Genomic DNA, 12,932 nt, shown 5'->3' on the forward strand with positions numbered 1-12,932 from the left:
GCTGACTTTCATTGATCAGTATATGGGATTTGATCGGGAAGTATTTGTTGGGTGACAATGTTGACATTTGTGTGTTTACAGGACAACCGGTCAAGTCTGCTGTGGTACATTGTTACCCAGTATGTGAAGATGTATGAAAATGACATCACCAGCTCGGATCGACTGACCGCTCCCATCCCTGACACAAGTGACCTGAACCAGGCCAAACTAGTGGCATTTGATGAAATTGAAAAGGAGATGAAAAAAATAAAGAAAGATTTTGACGGTAGGTGTTAAACTGATTACATTTTTGGTATGATTATCAGTTGTGTTTTGTTTTGTTTTTGTTTCTAGTAATAATATTTGAAGAACAAATCGATAAACAAATAAATCAGTAAGAAAATGCTCATAATTACTTCAGTTGAATGTTGCATGATGGTAGTTCAGCTGTATTATAGGCTAAACCTGAACAATTTAAATTACGATGATAGATGTGAATTGTTGCTGGATTTCAGCGGCGGAGAAATGTGCTGAGAGGATAATGAAGTCCAAAGCTAGTCAACAATGCGTGCAACCTTTCCAGGACATTATGACTGAATTCTTCGAAAGAGGTGCGTTTGTTTCTTAAAATGTATCATTTGTTGTTATTTAAGCATTGAACTGTTTTTGTATGGTATTTATGATCTATTTGAATGACACAGCTTTGCAAGCAAACAACATAATGCGCTAGTAGTCAATACTTATATTTACGTTTTCTCTGCCTCTTATGTTCTTTTTTAACTTATAATTTATAATTAAAATAAAAATGCCCGCCTTATCGACAGTCCACACAATTTTGTTCAATAGTTTGAACAGCGTATTGTCGCGTGCTGATTGGCAAACAAAGTAGTACTTTGACATTTTAACAAACACTTCAAATTTATTCCACAATTTAGTATCAATACAATTGCGTATGATATGTCTATAGGGTGATTCCAGTTTTTCAATAGAAATCTGAGCTGAAAGTTAGATTTGAAATTGTTTCGATTTTCCCCCGGAACAAATTTCGCGCATGGATAAATACAGTGAACACCGTGAATGGGACCTTGACCTCCACGAGGGAGTTATTTTTGGAAGTTAATTCGAACTTTTCTCTTTGCTCATTTTGTGAAGAATCCAGGCGTGAATGTATTTGTTGATTGTATGGGAACCCGACAACAGTCGGTAGATTCTATAACAGCATCGTTATTTGACATGTCGTCTGAAACTGAGGAACCGTGGATCCGAGACGCGTGAAACTGATAGCGTTTGAAGTGAGTGATCTTGCGACGGAGCACAGGTTCGTTACAAATGTCTGAAATGACGAATGTTTATGTGTGCTGTGACTCATATCAGTAGGTCTGTAACATATGTGTCAGTAGGTCTATAGAATATGTGTATTTCAGACATTTATAACGAACCCCTGTTGATCAGTGCAGTGTAACAGACGATATTTCTGATAAATTGCATGAGCGTTAAAATTGTTTCCATTGCCGGCATTGGTGATTTCAACCGATGTGCATTTTGTACGATATTGCAGACCTTGGTCTTGTTTTCGTTGTAATAAAAGTGTTTTTTATTTTATTTTTTATTTTGCACATAAATTTACAATGACATTATCAAATCTCACAATGCCCAGCGATATTTCAGCAGCCGTCATGTTTATTTACATTGGATATTGTAGTTCCGGTCAGTGTTGTAATTAATACGCTAAGAATTGTGTCTCGTGCGGCATGGTAATTATGGCTCGTGCGGCATGGTAATTAAAGTCCCATCAACGACACAGCTTTCAAAGAGGCTATATAGTGACAATGCCATGCAAATGTAAATATAAGGATATGAAGTAGTTCATAACACCATTTGATATATATTTATATAATATACCCTGTATATAATTTTTGTATACAAAAAATTACTGAATAAACATACAAAATAATTCATCTCTCGTTCCTATTCATTTTCCTATTTCACCGATTAAATATCAGGAAATAGATAATGTTCAATTGTGATTTATTTATGTTTTTGAATTATATCTTATTAGTCTAAATCAAGTTCCTAAGAGAGAAAAATATTTTTGTTAAATCCTGTCATGTTAAGTTGTCATTGTGATTTGCGTTGTAGGACGTCGTGAATATAAAGAACAAGAAGACAATTTGAAAGAAAGTCGTGAAAAGTAAGTATCATGCATTACTGTGTGTTTGTGTGTACAGCAGTTGTTAGAATATATGCTTTTTATTTTTCTCAAATATTAAAATTCCAGTATGTTGTTTTATCAATTTATATGCCCAATTGTAATTAATGCTTCACAGAGCTTCAATAGCAAATTAGGTCATAGAATCATTATAGAAAATTTCAGGAATTTGTAAAGTCAGATTTCAATAGGCTTATGTATTTTTATATTAAATAAATATGTTTATTTAATGACATTCTTAAAGTAAAGGAGTTCATCATTGTTCCTTTCTGTCTGCACCAATAAGAGATATTCTCACTTTTTCACCTTGTAGGTTCCAGGAAGTTGTCATGTTTTTCTGTGTAAAACCAAAGAGTGGAGATAAGGAGGTAACTCCAGACTATTTTTTCTCATTATGGCTGGGGTTCTGTAAAGATTTCAAGGATTTCTGGAAAAAAGAGCAACAGCGAGTCTTAAAGCAAAGGTAAGAGCAATGATTTTGATGTTCAGAACAAAAAAATCGCATGATACTGGGGAAAAAAATATCAGATAATTTTTTCTTGCAGACAATTATGCTGAACCTCAGATTTGCAGTAGTACAGCAGTATTGTATACAGGGGGAGTAACTCTGGTGAGCTCAATGTTTTATACAGGGGGAGTAACTCTGGTGAGCTCAATGTTTCTTCTTGTTCAATGATGCATTTGAGAATTTTCCCCATAATGTGAGGAAGAAGATAGAGTTTAGAAAGGTATATTTTTCTGAGCTTTCCACATTTTATCAAGGAATGCTGTAACAGTGGTTCCTGTAGCTGTAAGTAATACAAGTTAGTTGTTTCAGAAGTCAGAAGGTCAAAGGTCATATTTTTTGTGTTCCACTAATTATTATTTTTACAAAAGGGGATACTATGCTTACATTAGAAAATGCCATATTCAAGTTTTGTGTGGTATTGAAATACACATTTCTGGTTATGATTAAAGTTTCTATGATAGGATTTTACCGTTTACAATTAATTGATCAATTTTGATTGATATGCAATGCGTATATCTATAACAGAAACTTTTTCTTTGAAAATATCAGTTTCAGTTTAGATTTAAAATGTATGTAAATACAGATTTCTTTGCCCTATGTCCACACAATAAAAATATCTCTTTGAAATTAAAAAAAGCTGATTGGTATATTGCTGTACATCAAAACAATGTGAGAATATCTTTTATGTAACATATACAAGAACCCTTAAACATGGGAAAATACGGATTTTTGTCTAGCCTGTGGTGGAACAACGCCACACTTTAATGATGGTGCCAGCAGCATTAATGCTGAGTTTTTGCATTTAGCTCAGTTTCTATAAAAGTATAAGCTAGACCAATCAAATTTAGACCATATATATGTAAACTTCTTCATTGCAATGCATGCTTTAGAAAAGTTAAAGTATGTTATTGTCTGTAAAAAAAAAAACATAATTATATAGATGAATATTTCAGACTACACTATGAAAATTGTTTTTTGTTTACAAAAGTGAATAAACGAGTAGTCAACTCTTATTGCCTGTGGAAGGCCCAGGAGACCTACTCCATAGAAAGAGAGATGTCTAGTCTGCTAAAATTACTTATGATAGAACACAGGGACCTACTTATGATAGGACCAGGAGACCTCATCCATAGGAAGGGAGTGGTCTAGTCCACAATAATTACTTATGATAGGATCAGGGGACCTAGTCTGTAGTAAGGGGTAGTCTAGTAATCCACTATAATTACTTATAATAGGGTCGGGGGACTTTGTCTGTAGCAAGGGGTAGTCTCGTAATACACTATAATTACTTATAATAGGATCGGGGGACTCTGTCTGTAGTAAGGGGTAGTCTACTAATCCACTATAATTACTTATAATAGGGTCGGGGGACTTTGTCTGTACTAAGGGGTAGTCTAGTAATACACTATAATTACTTATAATAGGGTCGGGGGACTTTGTCTGTAGCAAGGGGTAGTCTCGTAATACACTATAATTACTTATAATAGGATCGGGGGACTTTGTCTGTAGTAAGGGGTAGTCTAGTAATCTACTATACTTACTTATAATAGGATTGGGGGACCTAGTCTGTAGTTAGGGATGATCTAGTAATCCACTATTGTTACTTATAATAGGATCGGGGGACTTTGTCTGTAGTAAGGGATAGTCTAGTAATTCACTATAATTACCTGTGGTAGGACCAGGACACCTTGACTGTAGGTAGGGGTAAAACAGGTATAACATGTACTTGAATTTTTCCTGAATTTCACCTCAGATGCAGGTCTTTTGTATAGTGCTATTATTGTCAATTGATAGCTGACTGTATGAGAAGGGCAACAAATTTGTAGGGATTTTTGTTCATGTAATGTTTTCCTCTATGAATATAGCTAATATGAAACCTTAGTGATATATAATAATATAAATGCTATATAGTATTGGATTCATGGGCTTAGAGTTGTTATACCAATGTTTATACTGTATCTACTGTGTGTATAATGCTGTAGGGAGGCTGTGATACACTATACATGTATCGGAGCTGTTCTAGCATGATTCTGTGTAGAACGGTTTTAAGGACCAGCTGAGTCTGACACTTCTAAATTAAGTAAAAGGTAAACTCTCACTCTCAGCGTCAACACTTCTGTGTGGATGCCAAGAATAATTCACATCCTTACAAATTAATTTAGAAAAGGAAACAGAATCTACTGGAAGAGATTAGCAGCTACATTTTCTTTTTATACTACTTCCTGTATTATCTTAAATTAAGATGAAATAATAAAATGTATATGGATAAGAATTCAGATGAGCAGGTATTGGATTTTCTTGCTATTTTGAGTGTCTTTAAAATTCATAAGTAAGTGAAAATGTTGTTTATGTGATGAGGGATGGTGAGGAATGCCGCTCCTTTTAATCCTAAATGCTGTGTATGTACATTGAAATTGTTGTGTAGTAAGAAAATCCACATGTTGGTCATTTGCCAGTCATTATCATCACACTTGTCCTATTTAGAGTTCATTTCTAATTTACAGCTCGTCAAAAAAAATCTAAGTTACAGGCTTGCTTGCTATTGGAGAAAATCTCTTGTGACGTAAGAAATGCGTTCGAGCAGCATTTCAAATGTTGATATATTTCTTTTCATATCGGAACTGAATTTTACAGCCTTCAGTGAGGACCGCTGGTAGACATGACCCAGTATTTCATCAAAATAGTTTGTCTGTCAGTAATTCTCGGGGATAGGGGTGGGGAATGTTAGTCTTTTAGCATGGCTTCTAAGTTGATATTGTTACTTAGGTCTCAATTTATAATAACATTTCTCACTGAAGTACACACTTTTGCTTTTGGCCTTTATGTGCAAGATGAAAAAGCTTCTGATCATAAAATGTGTGAAAAGTAAAAAGGATTGGTAAGGCAATGATGTGGATTAACTTAACAATGCATTACATGAAATAAACGGTATTCTGGTTTATAACTGTTGATGTTATAAAGTGAGTTGAATTGTTCTGTAATAATGATGTTGCTTGGATTTTTGTGCCGTACTGGAATATGAAGCTAGCCTGTCGGGATGCTGAATATAATTAATCCCAGCACTCATAACATTTTATGATGAAGAAATTTTCAGCTGGAAATGCTGTATTTAATGGGGATTGTGTGTAGAGCGATTTCCATCCTTTTGAAACTGAATTGGTGAAATAAGATTTAGTCGTTGTGTAATAGGACAGGTGTGTTAATCTCCTGCCGGTAATTGCTTTCATGTGTACCCAAGTGTGATTACTAATAAACTCCAATATTTTATGGGTATTTTTTTCAGATATGAGGTGTAAGAATAGTTACGTAATAAAAACAATTTTTGTGTGTAATTGCTACAGCTGACTTGTCGGAAAGTGAACGAGGCTGTTTTTAGTTAGCTTGTTTTTACACGGGGAGTAAATCCTTGATCATCACACATTGAATTAGCTCAGATTGATGAACATTGTCTTTTATCATAACCATTTCTGTATTATACATCTCACAGCAAACATTATTGCTGCAAGATTGACAATTATCTTTAAAGTCATTGCAAAAAATTGGTTTGTTATATCTATTACAATACAAGATTTTTAAATGAGTATTTGAGAGTAATGAGTTGAAGAAGGAGACTTGTTTGTAAATTGAGTATTTGTGGGTGATAAGTTAGCGAAGGGGCGTTTATAAAGTGAGTATTTTAAGGATGATATGAAGAGAGGGGTTTATAAAGTGAGTATTTTAAGGATGATTTGAAGAGAGGTGTTTATAAAATGAGTATTTTAAGGACGATTTGAAGAGAGGTGTTTATAAAATGAGTATTTAAAGGATGATTTGAAGAGTGGTTTTTATAAAGTGAGTAATTTAAGGATGATTTGGAGAGAGGTGTTTATAAAGTGAATATTTTAAGGATGATTTTGAAGAGAGAGGTTTATAAAGTGAGTAATTTAAGGATGATTTGACGGGAGGTGTTTATTAAGTGAGTATTTTAATGATGATTTGAAGAGAGAGGTTTATAAAGTGAGTATCTTAAGGATGATTTGAACAGAGAGGTTTATAAAGTGAGTGTTTTAAGGATGATTTGAACAGAGGTGTTTATAAAGCGAGTATTTTAAGGATGATTTGGAGAGAGGTGTTTATAAAGTGAGAATTTTAAGGATGATTTTGAAGAGAGAGGTTTATAAAGTGAGTGTTTTAAGGATGATTTTGAAGAGAGAGGTTTATAAAGTGAGTGTTTTAAGGATGATTTTGAAGAGAGAGGTTTATAAAGTGAGTAATTTAAGGATGATTTGGAGAGAGGTGTTTATAAAGTGAATATTTTAAGGATGATTTGAACAGAGAGGTTTATAAAGTGAGTGTTTTAAGGATGATTTGAAGAGTGGTTTTTATAAAGTGAGTATTTTAAGGATGATTTGAAGAGAGAGGTTTATAAAGTGAGTATTTTCACGATGATTTGAAGAGAGGTGTTACAGCACAGGACATGATCTCAAGGTAACACAGGAGACTTGATATGGAGGTGTAGCCCAGGACAGATATGATTTAGAAGAGATTCTCTAGATATAGCATTAAGGACAGGATCTCTAGCTATATAGGTATAGCACAGAAGACTTGATATGGAGGTGTAGCCCAGGACAGATTTATCTTAGAAGAGGATCTTAAGATATAGGACATGATCTGAAGGTATAGCATAGGAGACTTGATATGGAGGTGTAGCCCAGGACAGATATGATTTAGAAGAGATTCTCTAGATATAGCATTAAGGACAGGATCCCTAGCTATATAGGTATAGCATAGGAGACTAAAGCAATATTATAAAACTATTCGCATTTGTGTGTATACTCCTGGAATTGTACTGTTTATGAGCTACATGAAAAATGTGTTGGTTCACCTAGGGCTGACTAGCTGAGCCACCATTACACTGGATACCCAAGCCAACACTTACATCTAGGGCTGACTAGCTGAGCCACCAGTACACTGGATATCCCAGCCAACACTAACACCTAGGACTGACTAGCTGAGCCACCAGTTCACTAGATACACCAGCCATCACTAACATCTAGGGCTGACTAGCTGAGCCACCATTCCACTGGATACCCCAGCCATCACTAACACCTAGGGCTGGCTAGCTGAGCCACCAGTACACTAGACACCCCAGCCATCACTAACACCTAGGGCTGGCTAGCTGAGCCACCAGTACACTAGAAACCCCAGCCAACACTAACACCTAGGGCTGACTAGCTGAGCCACCAGTACACGAGAAACCCCAGCCATCACTAACACCTAGGACTGACTAGCTGAGCCACCAGTACACAGGATACCCCAGCCATCACTAACACCTAGGGCTGGCTAGCTGAGCCACCAGTACACTAGAAACCCCAGCCAACACTAACACCTAGGGCTGGCTAGCTGAGCCACCATTAAACTAGATACCCCCAGCCAACACTTACACCTAGGGCTGACTAGCTGAGCCACTATTACACTAGATACCCCCAGCCAACACTTACACCTAGGGCTGACTAGCTGAGCCACTATTACACTAGATACCTGACTAGCTGAGCCACCAGTACACTGGATATCCCAGCCAACACTAACCCCTAGGACTGACTAGCTGAGCCACCAGTTCCCTAGATACCCCAGCCATCACTAACATCTAGGGCTGACTAGCTGAGCCACCATTACACCGGATACCCAAGCCAACACTTACATCTAGGGCTGACTAGCTGAGCCACCATTACACCGGATACCCAAGCCAACACTTACATCTAGGGCTGACTAGCTGAGCCACCATTCCACTGGATACCCCAGCCATCACTAACACCTAGGACTGACTAGCTGAGCAACCACTACACAGATACCCCCAGCCAACATTTACACATAGGGCTGACTAGCTGAGCCACCATCCAACACTTACACCTAGGGTTGACTAGCCGAGCCACCAGTACACTAGATACCCCAGCCAACACTAACACCTAGGGCTGGCTAGCTGAGCCACCAGTACACTAGACACCCCAGCCATCACTAACACCTAGGGCTGGCTAGCTGAGCCACCAGTACACTAGAAACCCCAGCCATCACTAACAACTAGGGCTGACTAGCTGAGACACCCGTACACTAGACACCCCAGCCATCACTAACAACTAGGGCTGACTAGCTGAGACACCCGTACACTAGACACCCCAGCCATCACTAACAACTAGGGCTGACTAGCTGAGCCACCCGTACACTAGACACCCCAGCCCTCACTAACAACTAGGGCTGACTAGCTGAGACACCCGTACACTAGACACCCCAGCCATCACTAACAACTAGGACTGACTAGCTGAGCCACCAGTTCACAAGATACCCCAGCCATCACTAACACCTAGGGCTGACTTGCTGAGCCACCATTACACTAGATACCCCAGCCATCACTAACACCTAAGACTGACTAGCTGAGCCACCATTACACTGGATCCCCCAGCCATCACTAACACCTAGGGCTGACTTGCTGAGCCACCATTACACTAGATACCCCAGCCAACACTAACACCTAGGGCTGACTAGCTGAGCCACCAGTACACGAGATACCCCAGCCATCACTAACACCTAGGACTGACTAGCTGAGCCACCAGTACACAGATACCCCCAGCCAACATTTACACATAGGGCTGACTAGCTGAGCCACCATTACACTGTATACCCCAGCCATTACTTATACCTAGGACTGGCTAGCTGAGCCACCAGTACACTATATACCCCAGCCAACACTTACACCTAGGGCTGGCTAGCTGAGCCACTATTAAACTAGATACCCCCAGCCAACACTTACACCTAGGGCTGACTAGCTGAGCCACTATTACACTTGATACCCCAGCCAACACTTACACCTAGGGCTGACTAGCTGAGCCACTATTACACTAGATACCCCCAGTCAACACTTACACCTAGGGCTGACTAGCTGAGCCACCATTACACTAGATACCCCCAGCCAACACTTACACCTAGGGCTGACTAGCTGAGCCACCATTACACTAGATACCCCCAGCCAACACTTACACCTAGGGCTGACTAGCTGAGCCACCATTACACTAGATACCCCCAGCCAACACTTACACCTAGGGCTGACTAGCTGAGCCACTATTACACTAGATACCCCCAGTCAACACTTACACCTAGGGCTGACTAGCTGAGCCACCATTACACTAGATACCCCCAGCCAACACTTACACCTAGGGCTGACTAGCTGAGCCACCATCCAACACTTACACCTAGGGCTGACTAGCTGAGCCACCAGTACACTAGATACCCCCAGCCAACACTTACACATAGGGCTGACTAGCTGAGCCACCATCCAACACTTACACCTAGGGTTGACTAGCTGAGCCACCAGTACACTAGATACCCCAGCCAACACCTCACACTGCTTAATATCACTTATCACAACTTTTAAATCAAATTCATATTTTATCTAATTTTAAGTCAAAATTATGTCTATTTTGTTTAATGACAGTTTATGATATAAACTCGGCAAAAATAATGTTCAAAGAGAATTTCTCTGTTTTATTCAGAGGAAGTATGAATTCCTATATCTCCAAAGTTGAAGTGCTTGAATTGATCATGTTTATATGATTTTGTATGTTGAAGTTTTATCATAATACAGGAAGCTAGCTAGATATAGGTCAGAGTTACAAAGATTTAGTGAGGGATGCTGCTGTGCCTCAACTCAGTATGTAGTCTTCCTTTCTCCTTTCTTCCATCAGATTAGCCATTCCATTTTATTATTTATGGTGTGATGGAAGTGGGATTACAGAGGTGGAGTATATTTCCAACCAGGAACCCAGGTATACAGACAGGCTAATGGGATGTAAAGGCTTAAATCACCAATGTTTGTTTTATTGAAATTTTTACAAGTGATGATAAGTGCTGTCTCCAATGATTCACCCCATTGCTAGTGCTGGGCCAGTATTGACAGCATTGTTTATGAGAGACAGCTGATAGATACAGGGGACTTCATCCCCATCACAGCATGACACATGGAATTCTTAGACAGCCCTCTTCATTCAAACTACAGGGTGATGCAGATGATCCCTAAACAGCCCTTTTATCTCCACCAAAGAGGGACAGGGGATCCAGCTTTAGGCAGCCCTCTTTATTCCAACCACAGTGACAGGGAATCCTGGGAAGCCGTCTTCATCCCCGCCATAGGGTGACACGTGGGATCCTGTTATAGGCAGCAGTCTTCATCCCCGCCATAGGCTGACACGTGGGATCCTGTTATAGACAGCCGTCTTCCTCCCCGCCATAGGGTAACCCGTGGGATCCTGTTATAGACAGCAGTCTTCACCCCCCCCACAGAGTGACACGTGGGATCCTGTTATAGACAGCCGTCTTCACCCCCGCCATAGGGTAACACGTGGGATCCTGTTATAGACAGCAGTCTTCATCCCCACCACAGAGTGACACGTGGGATCCTGTTATAGACAGCAGTCTTCATCCCCGCCATAGGGTAACATTGGGATCCTGTTATAGACAGCAGTCTTCATCCCCACCACAGAGTGACACGTGGGATCCTGTTATAGACAGCCGTCTTCATCCCCGCCATAGGGTGACACGTGGGATCCTGTTATAGGCAGCAGTCTTCATCCCCGCCATAGGCTGACACGTGGGATCCTGTTATAGACAGCCGTCTTCATCCCCGCCATAGGGTGACATGAGGGATCCTGTTATAGACAGCAGTCTTCACCCCCCCCACAGAGTGACACGTGGGATCCTGTTATAGACAGCAGTCTTCATCGCCACCATAGGGTGACACGTGGGATCCCGTTATAGAAAGCCGTCTTCACCCCCGCCATAGGGTGACCCGTGGGATCCTGTTATAGACAGCCGTCTTCATCCCCGCCATAGGGTAATACGTGGGATCCTGTTGTAGACAGCCGTCTTCATCCCCCCCATAGGGTGACACGTGGGATCCTGTTATAGAAAGCTGTCTTCATCCCCACCATAGGGTGACACGTGGGATCCCGCTATAGAAAGCCGTCTTCACCCCCGCCATAGGGTAATACGTGGGATCCTGTTGTAGACAGCCGTCTTCATCCCCCCCATAGGGTGACACGTGGGATCCTGTTATAGAAAGCTTTCTTCATCCCCTCCATAGGGTGACACGTGGGATCCCGCTATAGAAAGCCGTCTTCACCCCCGCCATAGGGTAATACGTGGGATCCTGTTGTAGACAGCCGTCTTCATCCCCCCCATAGGGTGACACGTGGGATCCCGTTATAGAAAGCTGTCTTCATCCCCGCCATAGGGTGACACGTGGGATCCTGTTATAGGCAGCAGTCTTCATCCCCGCCATAGGGTAACACGTGAGATTCCCCTATAGACAGCCCTCTTTGATCCCACATATCTGTATAAATACATGTGCTTGTGTAACACAGTCTTCATTATCATTCTCTTCCTGATATCACACTGCTATTAATACATCTTTCATTCAACCGCCAAAAAGGTTTTCTGAAAAATTAGTAAAACACTTTAAGGCATTAACCTGTGTTTTTGTGTGGCAGAGGGAGTCCCGGATGGTGTAATAGATAGCAAGTTATTTTCTCCCCAGTCTGTAGGTAGCTACTGATAAAATTCACATCAAACATGGCTACTTCTCACCATCAAGTGTGAGGTATTTAGATAAATGTCCATGATTAAAATTGGTTCAGTTTCATTCGTTACAGCTGATATCAGGCTGGTATACATAGGTGGTAAGTCAGGGTGTCTGCTGGAATCATGTTGATATAAAATAATTTGTCATATCTTCCGGTATTTTGGTGTAGTGGGGACAGAAATCCCCATAGCTCAGATAGAGTACCAGCTGTTTTAACAGCCCACTACTTGCCACATTGCTCTGTTATTTTAATGACGTTTTTGTGAATGAAATAACATCAACATTGATTTTTTTCTTAAAGTTATATCATCTCCTCTCACTGGTCGCATATGTTATTTTGTTCATTTCTTATGGAAATGATATCAAATCTATGATTGCTTGTGGGGGTTTTTCAACTTTTTAAATGTACAATCTTTATGAGATTTTTTTTGTAATGTGCCTGCCATGTAAAAATTAGTTGTCATCACTCTACTGCATTCATCCTCGTTAGAGGTTAACGACATTAAGCTCCATGCAACTGTTTAGTTCTACAAAACTCCATACAACTGTTAAGTTCTACAAAACTTCATACAACTGTTTAGTTCTACAAAACTCCATACAACTGTTAAGTTCTACAAAACTTCATACAA

The 12,932-nt window shown here is 39.9% G+C and overlaps 1 protein-coding gene across 1 annotated transcript in view; it reads left to right on the top strand.

Moving 5' to 3' along the window:
- The window catches only part of LOC110460830 (protein cappuccino-like), a 62,927-nt gene that overhangs the window by 38,295 nt on the left and 11,700 nt on the right, over positions 1-12,932 (top strand). The window contains exons 16-19 of the mRNA XM_021514005.1: positions 82-265; positions 495-590; positions 2,119-2,170; positions 2,502-2,651. Coding sequence (XP_021369680.1) covers positions 82-265; positions 495-590; positions 2,119-2,170; positions 2,502-2,651 — 482 coding nt within the window. The remainder of the gene's footprint in view (positions 1-81; positions 266-494; positions 591-2,118; positions 2,171-2,501; positions 2,652-12,932) is intronic.

The sequence above is a fragment of the Mizuhopecten yessoensis genome, unplaced genomic scaffold (assembly GCF_002113885.1).
Source record: "Mizuhopecten yessoensis strain PY_sf001 unplaced genomic scaffold, ASM211388v2 scaffold10485, whole genome shotgun sequence".
Lineage (NCBI taxonomy): Eukaryota > Metazoa > Mollusca > Bivalvia > Pectinida > Pectinidae > Mizuhopecten > Mizuhopecten yessoensis.